General features: G+C 37.8%; 1 protein-coding gene across 3 annotated transcripts in view; it reads left to right on the top strand.

Annotated features, from left to right (window-relative positions):
- Nucleotides 1–14,048, top strand: part of PDE7A (phosphodiesterase 7A) — a 75,463-nt gene that overhangs the window by 29,211 nt on the left and 32,204 nt on the right. For 2 of the 3 annotated variants that reach the window (XM_036397678.2, XM_036397686.2), the window contains exon 2: nucleotides 10,566–10,626. In XM_036397678.2, the coding sequence (XP_036253571.1) occupies nucleotides 10,566–10,626 (61 nt within the window). Of the gene's footprint in view, nucleotides 1–3,888; nucleotides 3,951–10,565; nucleotides 10,627–14,048 lie in introns of those variants that run through there. The other variant, XM_054517240.1, reaches the window with a different exon arrangement.

The following is a 14,048-nucleotide window of genomic DNA, read 5'->3' as shown; positions in this document are numbered from 1 at the left end:
CTGTTGACATAGTAAAGTTCCCAGACTGGTTCACAGCAAGTAATAGGTCAGTCAGGAGTGTATCCTAGAAATCAGTGTGCCACAGGCCTCTGTTCTGGAAGGGGGTGTTTGAAGGGCAAAGGAGACTCCATGGAGATTTCTTTTCTGGGCCAGGTGTACAGATGCAGGCACATGAAATCAGGTCATTCTGGCAAGTAGGAGTGATAAGCAACTTTATGCCTCCAACTGAGCATAAAAACTCAGGTGGTGATGGAGATCGACAAAGCCCTGCTGTATTTAAACGGAGCCACATTGAGACCCAGCAGTGTATCTGAAATCTGGTGCTCTTGCTTCAACTCTGGATTTCTTGTAGGTGTTACTGAAATGGTTTTTTGGGGGTTAGAGCATTTAAAGGCACTTCTGCACAAACAGTAGTTACTAAGCTTTGTAAGGTAACCCTGAGCCATTCGTCAGGGCTGATGAACTTCAGGAAAATAACTGAATACAGAAAAATATTGGAATAGATGGGTATTTAGAAATACACAAGTAAAATTGGGATCCTGTATGTGGTACTCCAAATAGCAGAGGACGTAACAGGAAATGATGGGTTTCCACATGGAGCCTTGCAGATCTCTAGGAGTGTATGTGGAAATAATTGGAGCCTTACAAATAATCATGGTGTGTTAATGGGGGAGCTACTTTGAATGGGTAGGAGCTGGTCCCATGTGATGCCTGTTTCCCAATGAGAGCAAACTGGTATCTTTAGCAAATTCCTTAGTGGAATCTTTGTAACAACTGTTTCAAGACCCCAGTTGCTTTCTGCTGTATTGATAATGCATGCTTGTCTTATCAGAAATAGCACAGAGAGGTTTGTTCAGTAAATGCAAAAATTGTAGCAAAACATGCCTTTGACTGCTTGAATGCATCTACATTACTGCATATCATCAAGTCTACATTGGTGCCATTGGGATATTTCTGTTTCCTTAGAAATGGTAAGAGACAGCAATTGTACGTGTGAGCTGATGGTAAGGAGAGAGGAATAGGTAACAACTTGTATGGGAATGTTAGGTACTGTATGCCTTACCAAACGTGGTGTCTCTGCAGACATCAAGAAAATGGGTTTTAGAAAAACTGAAAAAGAATCTGTTAGAAAGCAGTAAAGAAAATGAGAAGAAAGAAAATGAACCAGCATTAGCAACTTCCCCAATTAAAAAAAAAAACAACCAAACAATGCAATGTATGATAGCTATTCTTTTTTGTGTGCTTCTTAGTGTCAAGATGAAGCTGAGACTGATGGTGGTGTCCACAGCTGAAGGGTCCCTGCAGTCCCAGAACTGAGGCAGTAGAACAGGGAGTAGTTAACAGAGGGAATTTAGTATTACCACATTTTTATGTTGCCTTCTACCTGCAGGTTTACAGTACTTACTAATAACTTGGAATAATTTCTTCTTTATAAAATGTAATCTCTTTCACTTTCACCTTGCTTTTGTTAGTAGGGTTATTCAAAGCAACACTTTATCCAAAAGAAGCACTTGAGCTTCTGTGTTGATTTGTTAAACTTCTCACACAAACCAGTGCACTTTCTGATCTTACTCTGTCTCCAGAATTGTATTGCCAAAACAATCTTTCCATTTCCAAGCTGTAATTAACATAATGGTCTAGTGATGCTTAACAAGCAGTCAGATACTTTTATTTCTCATATTAAACTTATGCATGAGACAGTTTTAAGATAACTTCCAGTAAGAGAAGGCTTCTTAATTAAACCACTTAATGGTGGAAGACAAAAGAGGAAAGGGTGATCACTTTGTATAGTTCTGTTTGCTAGGTAATGTATTTGCTAGATAATGTATTTCTGAAATTGGTGGGAGAAAGTCTTGCTCCATACACCTAGGGCAAGACTATGTGCACACTCCAAGAACATCTTCGTGTGTTTTGAGACAGGAAAACAAGATTTGTCAGGGAGGATTGATAATAGTGGTGATGGAGAGGAATGCTTGACATTTCAGAGTATAAGGTTATTTATGCTTGAGTTTTATTCAGAGGAGAGTTCAGTCTTGAAGCAAATCACCTCATTGTTCCTGTTTGCTGTGCTCATTTGATTGTTTTCTGGAGTGGTTTTGGTATGTGCTAACCAGGCTTCTTCCAAAAGAAACTAAATCATTCACTCATTGTCTGCACCTAATGGGCCTTAAACCTCAGTAAGGTTGTAGGGGTTTGATCAGTTACTGGATCATATTTTGGCAGCTTTGAACCTCCTGTAGTAGGATCTGGTTCAGGAAGTTGGAGTAAATATGGCCTTCAAAAACAAATTAAAACTCCTGGGCTTCATATAGTATAGGTGTAAAGATCTGAGCAGCAGGTGTGTTTTGATCTGCTCCAGTTGTGCCAAATTGTAATGCAAATATAGCCTGATGCCATTTATTGTGGGTTTGTTTTTTTTAAAGAAACATCAGACTAGTGGTGATTAATTGTTAGGGTGTTTTAACCTTGTCAACTGTTTGGAGGTGGTAATGTTTTTAAATTTATCTCTGTGACAGTTGGTATTTTATGTGGAACTTTACAGAGCTTTAGATAAGTGCTGCATTCATGAAGTGAGGTACCAAAAGGCCCATTCTGAATGTTCTTGCCTTTGGTTTCGATCTGACTGTTTTTCTGGGGCATGGGGACAGGGCAGAAGATAAATGCTTGGAATGTAATGGTTCTCTAGGGATTCACAGGTTGTGCTGAGAACATGATTATAACTTAAAAGACATCATAAATATTCGGAATCGTGATATAAAATAACAAAGAGCTCTATCCCACTTAACAAATCTCCTTAATTTAGTAAACATCTGCTGTGGTGTGTGTCCCCTTTTCCTGTGGAAGGGAGGAAATTAGTTTCTTAATGTTAAAACTACTCCTTTGGTGCTCTGAGCTAACTTTTGTGTTTTGTGCACATATTGGAATTTGGAATTGATTTTTTTGCAAAAAACAGAAAATATAGGAAGAGCAGATTCTTCATATAAATTTGCTTTCAGTTATTCAGTGTCATCCTTTTAAACTCCTCATTATCCTACACTGTTCTTTTTTCTCCCCCGCTGTAGCTCCTTTTTTTCCTAAGTATTTGAGATTTATTTGTATCTTTGAAATGAAACACTTTTGTCAGCTTAAAATGACAGAAATTAGAATCAATCTCAAGGCTGCACCAAGCATATAGGACCACTTTGCTGCACAATCAGTGTTCTTGGAGGAAGTTAGACTGCTTTCCAACTCTGGGAAGGGCTGGGGAGGCTGTAGCCAAGTTCAACCCTTGGAGCAATAGATAAAAGCCCCATTCCGGTTCAGGCATGGGTATTTAGTGGACAAAAGAAGTTAGACAATGACAATTGGTTTGAACAATTGCACACATTCGGTGCATTTACTTTCATTAACATTATTTATAGTACGTTGCTATAAAAGCAAATTTGAAATATGTTTTGAAGTTCAGTTCTTAGCAGTTCTCCAGGTGGCAGAGATAAAAGGAGCTTGTGAATATCACAAATGCTGGAATCTGCTGGAAACAGGCTCTTTATGGCATTTCAAGGCAAGGCAGTATCCTGACTTAGCTTGGGTGTTTTGACTACTGGAGTTTGATCCTATTGTCTGGCACACTTTGCTGTATTTAAAGATGATGACAGGATGTAATCATGGTTTTACATTTCCGTTGGCATTTCTGTGGGGTTTAGTAAGGTTTTACTAATTGCCATGTCCTCTGCTTGTAAAACTTTCTTGTTGAGTCCGGCGTTGGCAGCGAGAGGAGCGGGGCAGAGCACATTGCAGGGGCTGTCAGGTGACAGCTGCTGCCTGCCTTGTGCCTCACTGCTGTGCCCTGCTGCCTTCAGCACTGGCGGCCATCGGGGGGAGAGTATGCTTCAGCTATTTGGGGTGATCCAATGGGAATTGCATTGATCTGGTGTTTAGCTCTGATCCTTATCAAATGGATTACTTCTAAGGTAGGCCATTTTTTAAATCTGTTTTGACTAACTGGGTTTATAAGTAGTCTGAGAGAAAACAAGTCATTAAGAACTTCACAAGCACTTATTTTTTCCTTTTAAATCTAATCTGTTTTGGAAACATCATTTGCCATTTAAGATTGTGTTTCTTAAGTGTTCATACATGATTTTGTAGCTCTTGACTTTCGCTTGCCTTGAAGTGGGAAGGAGTGTGTTTGTAGCAGTGCCAGTTAGGAGAGGAGAAAAAAGGGATCTGAAATGGCTTCTGAATGGCAGAAGTTGGCTTCCCTGTGTTACCAACAGATTTCCAGATTTACAGCACCTTGAAGCCTTTGTGAAAATAAGGAAAAACAATTTTAAACATAGTGAGAATAATACGAATTAGTGTATTTTGCTTCCTGGACAGGATATCCTTTTTGTATTGTTGATTTCAGAGTTGCTGGAGTGGAAATACCAGTTTTGTTTGCTTATGTGAAATATCTACTTTACTTTGTAGCCTTTCTGTTTGAGATCCCTGTGTTTTGCAAAATGCATGCTTTATGGTAGGATTTTTACTCTCTCATTCCAAAGAATGGAAGTATCCCCATAATGAATATTTGTGCTGGTAAATATAGGTGAGATTGGTGTCTGGAGATGAGACCAGGCTCTTCTCAGCATAGCTCACTGCAAGAAGGAGGAATAAATTTAAATGTTGCATTATGAAGGAGAGCCAGAATAATTGGAGAGAATTAAAGAAACTGAAAAAAAAAATAGAGTTCCTGCGTTAATAGATCATTTTTTGTTATTGCTACTGAAACACATTTCTAAAATTTTTGTACAATTAACAGGAGAATATGAACAAGCATGAATTTGAGTTTGTTGTGAAAACAAGTTTTGCCAGGCACCCATGCCTGTACTCTTCAGTCATTGCCAATAACGTGTTTCTAAATTTATTAAAAGCAAAAATGGTCAGGCTTAGTTGCTAGCACTTGTGACAACTTTTGTCACATCAAGAAAGAGACCAGGATGCCCAGTGGATGTTCAATTGTGACTGAAGGCAGATTCTACAGATTTACAGCCTGTGTGCTAGACCAGTAATTCATCTGCATTTTGCTGGTGTATTGTTGAACTGCTGGCTTTTTGGAACTTGACATAAAAACCTGTTCAAGGATTATGTCTAATCCAGTTTGGTCAGAGATTGTTTTAAGGTGGGGAAAAAGAAAAATTCCAGGTAGCTGACATAATACAGTTAGGCATAAAATTCCCTGCTATTTATGATTGTGTTTCTGCATGTGCTAGTGGTGGTTTCTTTTAAAGAATTAGTGCTTTTGTGTTCATTCAATTACTTATTTTGCCATTGCCTTGATGCTATTCTGATTTAGTTTCCTTAGGCAATACCCCTGTAAACCAATTAAACCAATTGCTTGTGGGGTTTTTTTGACTGTACATTCTTTCTGATCAATTGTCAAGGTTTTGTTTTGTATATTTTTAAGTCTTGATTTTTTCTTAATGTTGGTAAATCTTCGGGTAAATTTTATGCCACATGATATACATCTGAGGTATATGAGAAAAAATAGCTTACAGATGCTTGTGAGATATATGTATCACTAACATTGATAACTATCAGTCAAATGATAGCTAAGTTTAAAGATGGTTCCCATCTGTCTTGATCATGTGAAATAGCTTTATATGGAAGAAAATATTAAAATTATCACATTTGAATATTTGAAGGAAAGGTGTGGTTCTTATTGCTGATTAAATTTCAGAAAGGCAGTATGAATGACGTTTTCTTACTGCTGGTAAACTTTCAGAGTAATGCTTTGAACTGCAGTGAAATTTTTAAATAGTAGTAGGACCATTTTGCAGTGGCTTACCTGAATTGAGTGTCAATTTAAGTGCTTCTGAAGAGCATTTTTCTGTGCTTTAGTGAGTTAAAAACTTGATGGTGCTTTTTGGAAAACTGCCTCTTAGCATGGAACTTTCAAATACTTGAAATAAGTCTAAGATACGTGACAGTCTTGCTTTTGAAATCTAATAATAGTTGGAGATGTAAGGTCTTAACTAGTTTGTCATTCTCAAGACTCTTAGTTCATAAATGGTCTTATGATCTTAAATGCTTTCCAAGGGTGTATATTTGAGGTAGCATTGCAATTGGTATAACAACTTCTCCACACTTGTCTTCAGAGCAGTTGAGACAAATGCTCTGATAGTTCAGGAAAGAGCTTGGACTAGAAAGTCAGGTAGGTAGAAACACCTGCCTGTGTTGCTTTCTGTCCTGTCTCTTCTTTCCCAGCTTCTGTATAAACAACTGAGTAGCAAAATGAGGGTCATGTAGTCCATCAAAAAGCATGGATGGTTCTTTTGATGGGTGGTACTGAATTTTGAAGGCCAACATCTCTAGCAGGTGTCGTTAGAGAATGAGAACAGGAGTTGTTTTGCTAGACTGTCTGCAAGCTGGCCCTTGCTGAAATGAAGTGCCCAGCAGTAATGCTGGTGCTCTGCTCTCAGCAAGATTGGGAAGTCTGCGATAAAACTGATACATCAATGGAAACATTTCTGTTTGACACAAACAGCAGCAGGTGCTCCGTTTCCAAGTGGTACATGCAAATGCTTGTGCTCCCAAGCATCACTGAAGCGGTTTCCCTTTGAAGATGTATCTGTGTGCTATTTTGGCACGTTGTTCCCATTGCGTGGCCTTTAATAACTTTCTATACTCTGTGAAAAGATATTCAGAGAGATCTGACTTAAATCTAAGTTCTGGTAGATACTCCCTTTGCGTGTTTTTGCAGAGTCCTTGTATCAGTGTTGTTAGAGGATTAATGGATCTTCCAATTTAGTTTGAACTTCTTCCATTCACCTTCCACAAATATGTCTCAAAGGAGAAGAAAAAAGGAGGCTTTTTGACTGTATCAGCCTTCTAAAGAATAAATGATACTCTAATGTGAAACTGAAGTTTAAGGTGAGGCTTTGAAAGTGGAAGTGCAGTATAAACTACCCTTCCCAGTCATCTTTCTGACATCCATCTTCATGGCTGAAGCAAATCAGCCCACCCAGGTCAGGTGGCTGTGCTCGTGCCTGGAAGGGAGCAGAGCAGTTGAGAACCTCAGGTAATCATTTGAGGAATTTGTTGAATCACTTAGGATCCAGCACATTCCCACCAACCAAGTTGTCCTTGTGCTTGCAAATGGAACCTGCCTAAACACAGACCCGTGAGGGTTGTCTTGTCTTTGAGCACTAGTAATTCTGTCTGCTTGCTGGAATGGTGCTTACTTGTTTGATATTTCTACAGAGGGTCAGTATTGTTATTAACAGGTACAAATCTTCAGGTAGACCAGAGAGGTGGTGCAGAGATTTAGAAATAAATTCTTATGCTAAATGAGTTAAAAATATTGACAATAACATGACAACAAGTAATATTTTCTGATCCAAGGTCTCTGTAGGGTTATTCAGTGTATGCCATGGTTGTTTCAACTTTGTAAGTAAGGTATATTTTTAGGGTAAGTACGGTGTTGGTGTCTTGGTGTAGGCTACAGAGAATGGGCCTTTGATTAGCCATGAGGAGGGTGGCATTTTTGGTCATCAACAAGTGTAAAATCCTGCTGATTAAGTTGTTTGAACAGTTTGGTGCTTGGCAGTAACTTTAGTTCTTCAAGACACGTTTGTCTTTCTTCTTATGAATTTGCTGTCCGATCATATCACAGGAAAAACTGAAGCATTAAATCTGGTTTTTCTCTTTGCTGGGTAGTGGAATCAAGTAGTGGAATCAACAATATATCTTAAAGAACCCCATAGAGGGTATGTTAAATTACTTCTCTCTTTCTGCCTTTTTCCTTGAATTTTTCTGGAGTACTATAGGGGGTAGAATAACAAATGCACTGTCAGTGTTATTTGAAGTGGGAAAATAGGTGATGCACCACAGCCTGCAGGAGATGGTCTGTTACCTATTTGCAGGGTAAGCTGACACAAAGCAATCTGTGTCTGGGTGAGTGCAATATTATTTGTTTACTTACCACAAGTTGCTAAAAAACCTCTGTACCATTAGCTTTGTCCTTTGTCTCTGACTGCCCACCACAGTGCTCAACTCTCTGTACCTCACTTACTAGCTTGGTCTAAAGATAAAAGATCTGACCACTCATTACCCCCCCCCCCCCCCCCGCCCCCAAACATCTGTTGGTGGAACTTGCTAATACATGTTTTCCTCTTATATATTTTATTTAACAAATTTCAATGAATAAGTGTCTTTGAGGAATTAGCTGAAATTGTCCTGCTATTTGTGTAGTATTGCTAGTGAAATTTATACAATAAATTGTCTCTCTTTTTCCTTAGAGAACCAAATTTTCTAATGTAATTTTACTAGATTTGGTTGTTTCAAATATGTCCTTGCAGAGCAAAATCACTTGTCCATATGAGCAACTACTGTATGATTTTAAAAATCTGCTTTGTATTTGATATCATACATGGATGCACTACTTTATATATACTGCTTTATCTAACAATATTTTATTTTAGGGAGCAAGTAATATTTTAGAATCAACATATCAAAAGGATTTCTTTTTCAGTAAATTTTTGTATATTGTTTTCTTTCTTGCAGACTAATGCTCCAGTTGTATGTGGGTCTTGTAGCTGCATGTGTGCTTAGGTTTCTCCTGTATTAGATTACAGAACTGTATTGGACATGTCCAGAAATCTGTGATGGACAGGTGCAAATTGCAAGTTAGCACTAAATTACATCACTGATTGTGCCTAGTCAGTGATATGAAATGTTCCAGGCTATGGAAAATATATTCAGCTGAGATTTTCTGAAACTCAAAGGCAAGTTTAATGAAAAACATTGAAAATGTTAGTGAGAAATCAGCATCATTTTCTGGCTGAGTAGCTGTATTTCTACCTTTCCCATCGGGACAGGCATACTGCTGTGAGAAATGCTGTACAAACATATATTGAGGAATTATTTGCATGGTTTATGATCTTCCAAGAAAATATAGAACAAAGGCTGAGACAACATAAAAGTTCTGTACAGGGAGTTCTTCCTTGTAGTCTTTACAACAGCTTGGGCCCCATTATTATTATTGGACCCCATTTGGAGCTAGGTCTTTTGGTCACTTCTGTAATTGCATATTAATCTTACTTTTGGAAAAAGCTTCTACAACTTCAAGTGTAAGGTTTTAATTTTTGTTTTGGCATGAAAAATATTAAAAGGAATAAGTGTAACTTATGAGTTTGGAGTTTTAGCACATCACTTGTACAGATCACGGTGATTGAGGTTACTCATCTTTAGTCTGTCTTTGAGTTCATTTAGGTTGTTCTGTAGATAGATGCATATCAGCAGTTCTGCCTTTTTGCCTTTCCATGTAATTTTTCTTTCCCTCATTTCCTTCAGAATTCTTCTCAATAGGCAACATTATTTTTTCTATCCTGTTTCCTAACATGATTTGATTTCTTATCTTTTGAACTTGCACATTTTCAGGCTGTTGTGTGTCCCCGAGTTAGTGTTGTTCCTGATGTGTACATAGAAAAATGGGTGATTGTGTTTGCCACCAGGCTGACTTTTATCTGAGTTCTCAAAGGCGTGTGGTGACTCTTGGTGGCATCAAGGACTTCACTGTCCTCAGCGTAAGAAAGAAGTGTAGTGTGCAGAGAAAGGTCATAGGAGTTTCTAATGTGCACCTCCCACAAAAAATCTTATTTCTGTAAAGAAAAAATGGAGGTCTGATTGTGAAGGTGATCCTCTCATCTTAGGATTAACAGGTAACATTAATGAAGGCCTTAGGAAGGGGCAGAAGATGGTCAAAGCCTCAGTGAGAGGCTGGGTGCTAGGTGGAGTCATGCTTTGCAGACTGTGTGATGCCAGTGAGAACATTCCTCCAGTTTTTAGCTGTTAGAGGAGAAGTTCACCACTTCGTGGGAGACTTCCTGGATTGTAACCACCACACTAGCTGAATATGTATGACACATAATGTATCCCATGTAGGTAAAAAATACAGTTTATGTGGGAGTATTTCAGTCTTGTGCATGGATAACTTGATGACTCTTCTGAACTTTTATCATCAAATTTGCAATACTACTTGCTGGCTTTCTCTGAAATGCCTTTATGCATCTTACCTCAGTGATACCTTGCTTTGCCTACAGAAAATACAAGGTAGAATGAAAGTAGCATGTGGCATCCTAGGGCTGCAGTAACGGTGTAATTTCACTTATTGTATCTCTTACCTTTAGAAGATGGAGATATCCCATAGGTAAAGGTAGATATATGAACCAGGAACTGAAAGTATTTGTTTCAATATGGTGTTCTAGAAGGCCATGAGGAGCACTTTCTTGTGTCTGCATAATCTCATTCTATGGCTTTCCTATTGTGAGGAATGATTGAGGAACATTGGAAAGGAATATATGGGGGTGTTTTTAACCACACTCTGATCTCGTGTTTCATAATCTTTTCACTACCAATTCCTATCCTTCCTTTGTTCCCTCTTAAAGCAAAATCAGTCAATACATATACTTGAAAAAGGCATTTTGCATGAAAGACACACAATTTCTAAAATTAATATTAAGAGTTAAAATGGAAATGGTCAATAATTTTCATTTCAATTTAAAAATTATTTGCTTCTAACTTGCTTAAAATACACTTATTTTTTTCAGAGACGTGGAGCAATTTCCTATGACAGCTCAGATCAGACTGCGTTGTACATTCGTATGCTAGGTAAGCATACCATTTTCTATATTGCAACTTCCAACATTTGTGATTGATTTAAATAATAACTTTTTTATATCTCTGTTGAATTGATAAACTTAGCATTCTCTTTCTCCTGGATAATATTTTGGTTAGAATCTCTACAAGAGTTTGGGTTCTTATATGTTGACTTGGGTTTTTTTTGATTGTTTGCCTTTTTTAGTTTCTTTTTTCCTGAGTTAAACATTGTGTAGGATGTTTTACTCCTATATTGAAGAAAAAGGGAAGGTATTATAATTAACACAACGTGTTTGGTAGAAGTAAAGTTTTCTAAGTGACTCATGGTTGATCTTTCTGTAATGGAATTTGCCACCTCTGCATTGTATCTTTCTAGTTAAAACTGTAGCTTAGAGAACATTTATTGGAGATTTACCACACATTCTTAAAAACTTCAGTACTGAGGCTATGAAATGTGTCAGGTGTACTTGAAATAATGATGTGATTTTAAACAATATTTTTCTTGTTAATCCTAAAGGTGACTTGAGAAAGGAAAGGGTGCTTGACAGGGCTGAGTAGTTCAGTCAACTTACTGAGGAGTCTTCCAGAGTAGCAGGGAGATAAAGGGTAAAGCCCAGTTCAAACAAAAGAATGGTATTGGGAGGGGAAAGCATCCAGGGGAGACCCTCTGTGGTAGTGAGTGCACAGAAGGACTTGAGGTCATTTGTTGAGAGGAGAAAGATGGAAGGCTCTTGCAGATCTGGCTGCCAGATTCAGTATTTCCCACACCTCTTCTGGAGGCTGCTGGTGGTGCAGATGGCATGGGGACTGTGTATGTGCTCTAAGTCTGTTCCACTGCTGTGTGATGCCACTTAATTTAAGCCACCTTGAGCTATGAATCTGTGTTGAAATGGACTATGAATGCTTGCATGATGTCTCACGCAGCTCAATGAACACCAGCAGCTACTCGTTACAAATTCTTAACCATCTCCAACTAAATCAGCCAGAACATGTCTTTTTATGCCCTGAGTCTTTTCAGTTTAGTTGTATACTGCACATGTTCAAGTCCCCAGAAATTCATAACTGCATTGTCTCTGAATTTAAAATTGTAAGATATATGCATGTGTGTATAAGAATTTATAGTCCTAACCTACATATGTAGGAATATATGGTCATATATACAGATAAATTCAATTTTGACTTAGCAGTTTCACTTTTTTTTTTCCAGTTATTTTGATTTTTTACATTTATGTAGTTGTTAATACTGTAGCTCTGACTGTCTATTGAAGGAGTTTTGATCAGAGAATTTAATTACTTTGGGGATTTGTTAAGATGAGAACAGAAAATACTGGGTTCTAAATGTTTATTGAAAAAGCTGCTGGGTTGTTGTTGTTGTAAATAGGTTTATTTTGTTTTCAGAACTTAAAATTAAGTAGTTATGCCCATCATTTCTGCAGAAGGATTTGTGATAATGCTCAAGTAAATCTAGACAGAAGCAAAACATGGCTTCCTCTAGTTTTTGATACATGCATCTGACTGGAGAGAAAAATTTAATTTGTCTTGGAAAACTTCCACTCTTCTCATAGGTAGAACTGGAAAATATTCAGAACATGATGTTAAGTAAATTAATTTTTCATTTGTACTCTCATTGAAATTAATTATTACATAATGAGATTGATGTTTGTTATAAATAGTATAATTCTTGCTGGCATAATTCATTCATGCTGTTCTGCTATTCAGAAGCAGTAAATCTTTTAAAGGATTGACTTCCAACTTAGGTGGGGGAGGAGGGTACTAACAAGCAAACAAAAAATTGCTCATGGCATGTTTGAATCATTGTGTCGTAAATTTGTGTTATTTTCTCACTTAATAGATATCATTTGGTTTATGCAAATGTTATCTGTACTATACTGTACAAGTTAGCAACTATTTACATATTTTTTTTGTACTTGTAAATCGACTGTAAAAAAGACCAGCCTGAAAGCTGAACAGTTGGACTCATCAGTATTTAGAAACATTCATATTAGAGTAGATTCAAGGGTTAATATATTCTATTACAATTTTTTGCAAGAAATGTGAAGCATTGCTTTTCCTGCAGTATTATTAGATTTTTGGTTTTGTTCTATTTATCTTAGTGCACTTGAGCGAAATAATCTATAAGGAATCATCAGCTGTAACTTAATGGGAACTTAGGCACAGTCATCAGCAGATTTGCCTTTTACTTGGTTGGTTTTATTCCATACTAATGGAATAAACGTATCTACTAATAAAATGTACCTTGATAAGGTGTTTATCTTAGCAGACCAAAAATGTAAGGCTAAAAGTATCTATAATAACTCCCTCTGCCTTTGTTTAGTTGTGCTGGCCATGAAGTTGCTTCATTCAATGTTTTCAGGCTGTTCCAATGGTAATCCAATGGAAATTCATTTACAATAAGTAATGAGGAATTCCTGTGCTATGGCAGTGTGTCCAGGTTCAATTTAAAAGATCCTGTTTTAGGAGTATGCAAAATAAAAAGCTCACTCCTAACTGCCTTCATCAGTGTGTCGATATAAACAGGCAGAGTTGACTGTAATGACTCATCTGTCATACCCCATTCCCAAAATATACACTAAGCCACTCCCGTGTGCCTTATTTACTATTTTAAAATATAGATACAGATGCAGCATTGTAGAATTTTTCTTTTAAGACCTTGAAAAGGCTAAAACATCTGCATCACCGCAACCACTTTTCTCAGCAACTATGGGGAATTCTCAAAATATCTTGTAAGTGCTTCTGTGTAATCTTGATACTTTTCTGATTTTTCTGTTGCTTTTCTGGTTTCCTTTTCTTGCTGCTTTATATTGACTGAAAGTTTTTCTACTGTGCATGGGGTAGAAAGTGTGAGACACTGACTGCTTGTATTGGTGAGCATGCACCTCTCAGCTGCAATTGGAGCATTTATCTTCCTTTAGAGGTCTTGATCACTTCAAATAGGAATCATTGGAGAAAAACTACTGTGTACTGTGCACGCTCTTCTCTGGTAGTTTGTTTTTATGTTTTCTGTTTGCTTTAATTCTGGCACATTCAGCTGACCTGTCATCTGTTTCTCCAACAAATTTAATAGGAATTTTAATCTGTGAAGTTATTAATTCTCTCTGAAAATCCTGCTCTTCACAACCTCATGGCTTTGACTTGAATCCTTTACCTTGAGGTGGCTGTTGTAATATCTGCTCCCAGCTGTCCTCCATGGTCTCTGAGGTTTCTGCCCCTGCTCTGGATGGCCTCAGCTCCCCAAGCAGCTGCTGCATTGTTGCTGTGCCACACTGCAGTGTTAGGGCAGCACCAAATATGTGCTGGGTAACCCTAACGCCCAGGGATGTCAGCTGTGGCATTTCAGCTGCCTCGTAAGTATCAGAGCTGTCCTTGTGGTGTGAGCAGGAATCTGAGACAGGGGCAGGAATTAAACAATCTGT

This window comes from Molothrus ater, chromosome 1, assembly GCF_012460135.2.
Source record: "Molothrus ater isolate BHLD 08-10-18 breed brown headed cowbird chromosome 1, BPBGC_Mater_1.1, whole genome shotgun sequence".
Classification (NCBI taxonomy): Eukaryota; Metazoa; Chordata; class Aves; order Passeriformes; family Icteridae; genus Molothrus; species Molothrus ater.
Note: the sequence above shows the minus strand (reverse complement) of the source record. Positions and strands in the feature narration are given on the sequence as shown.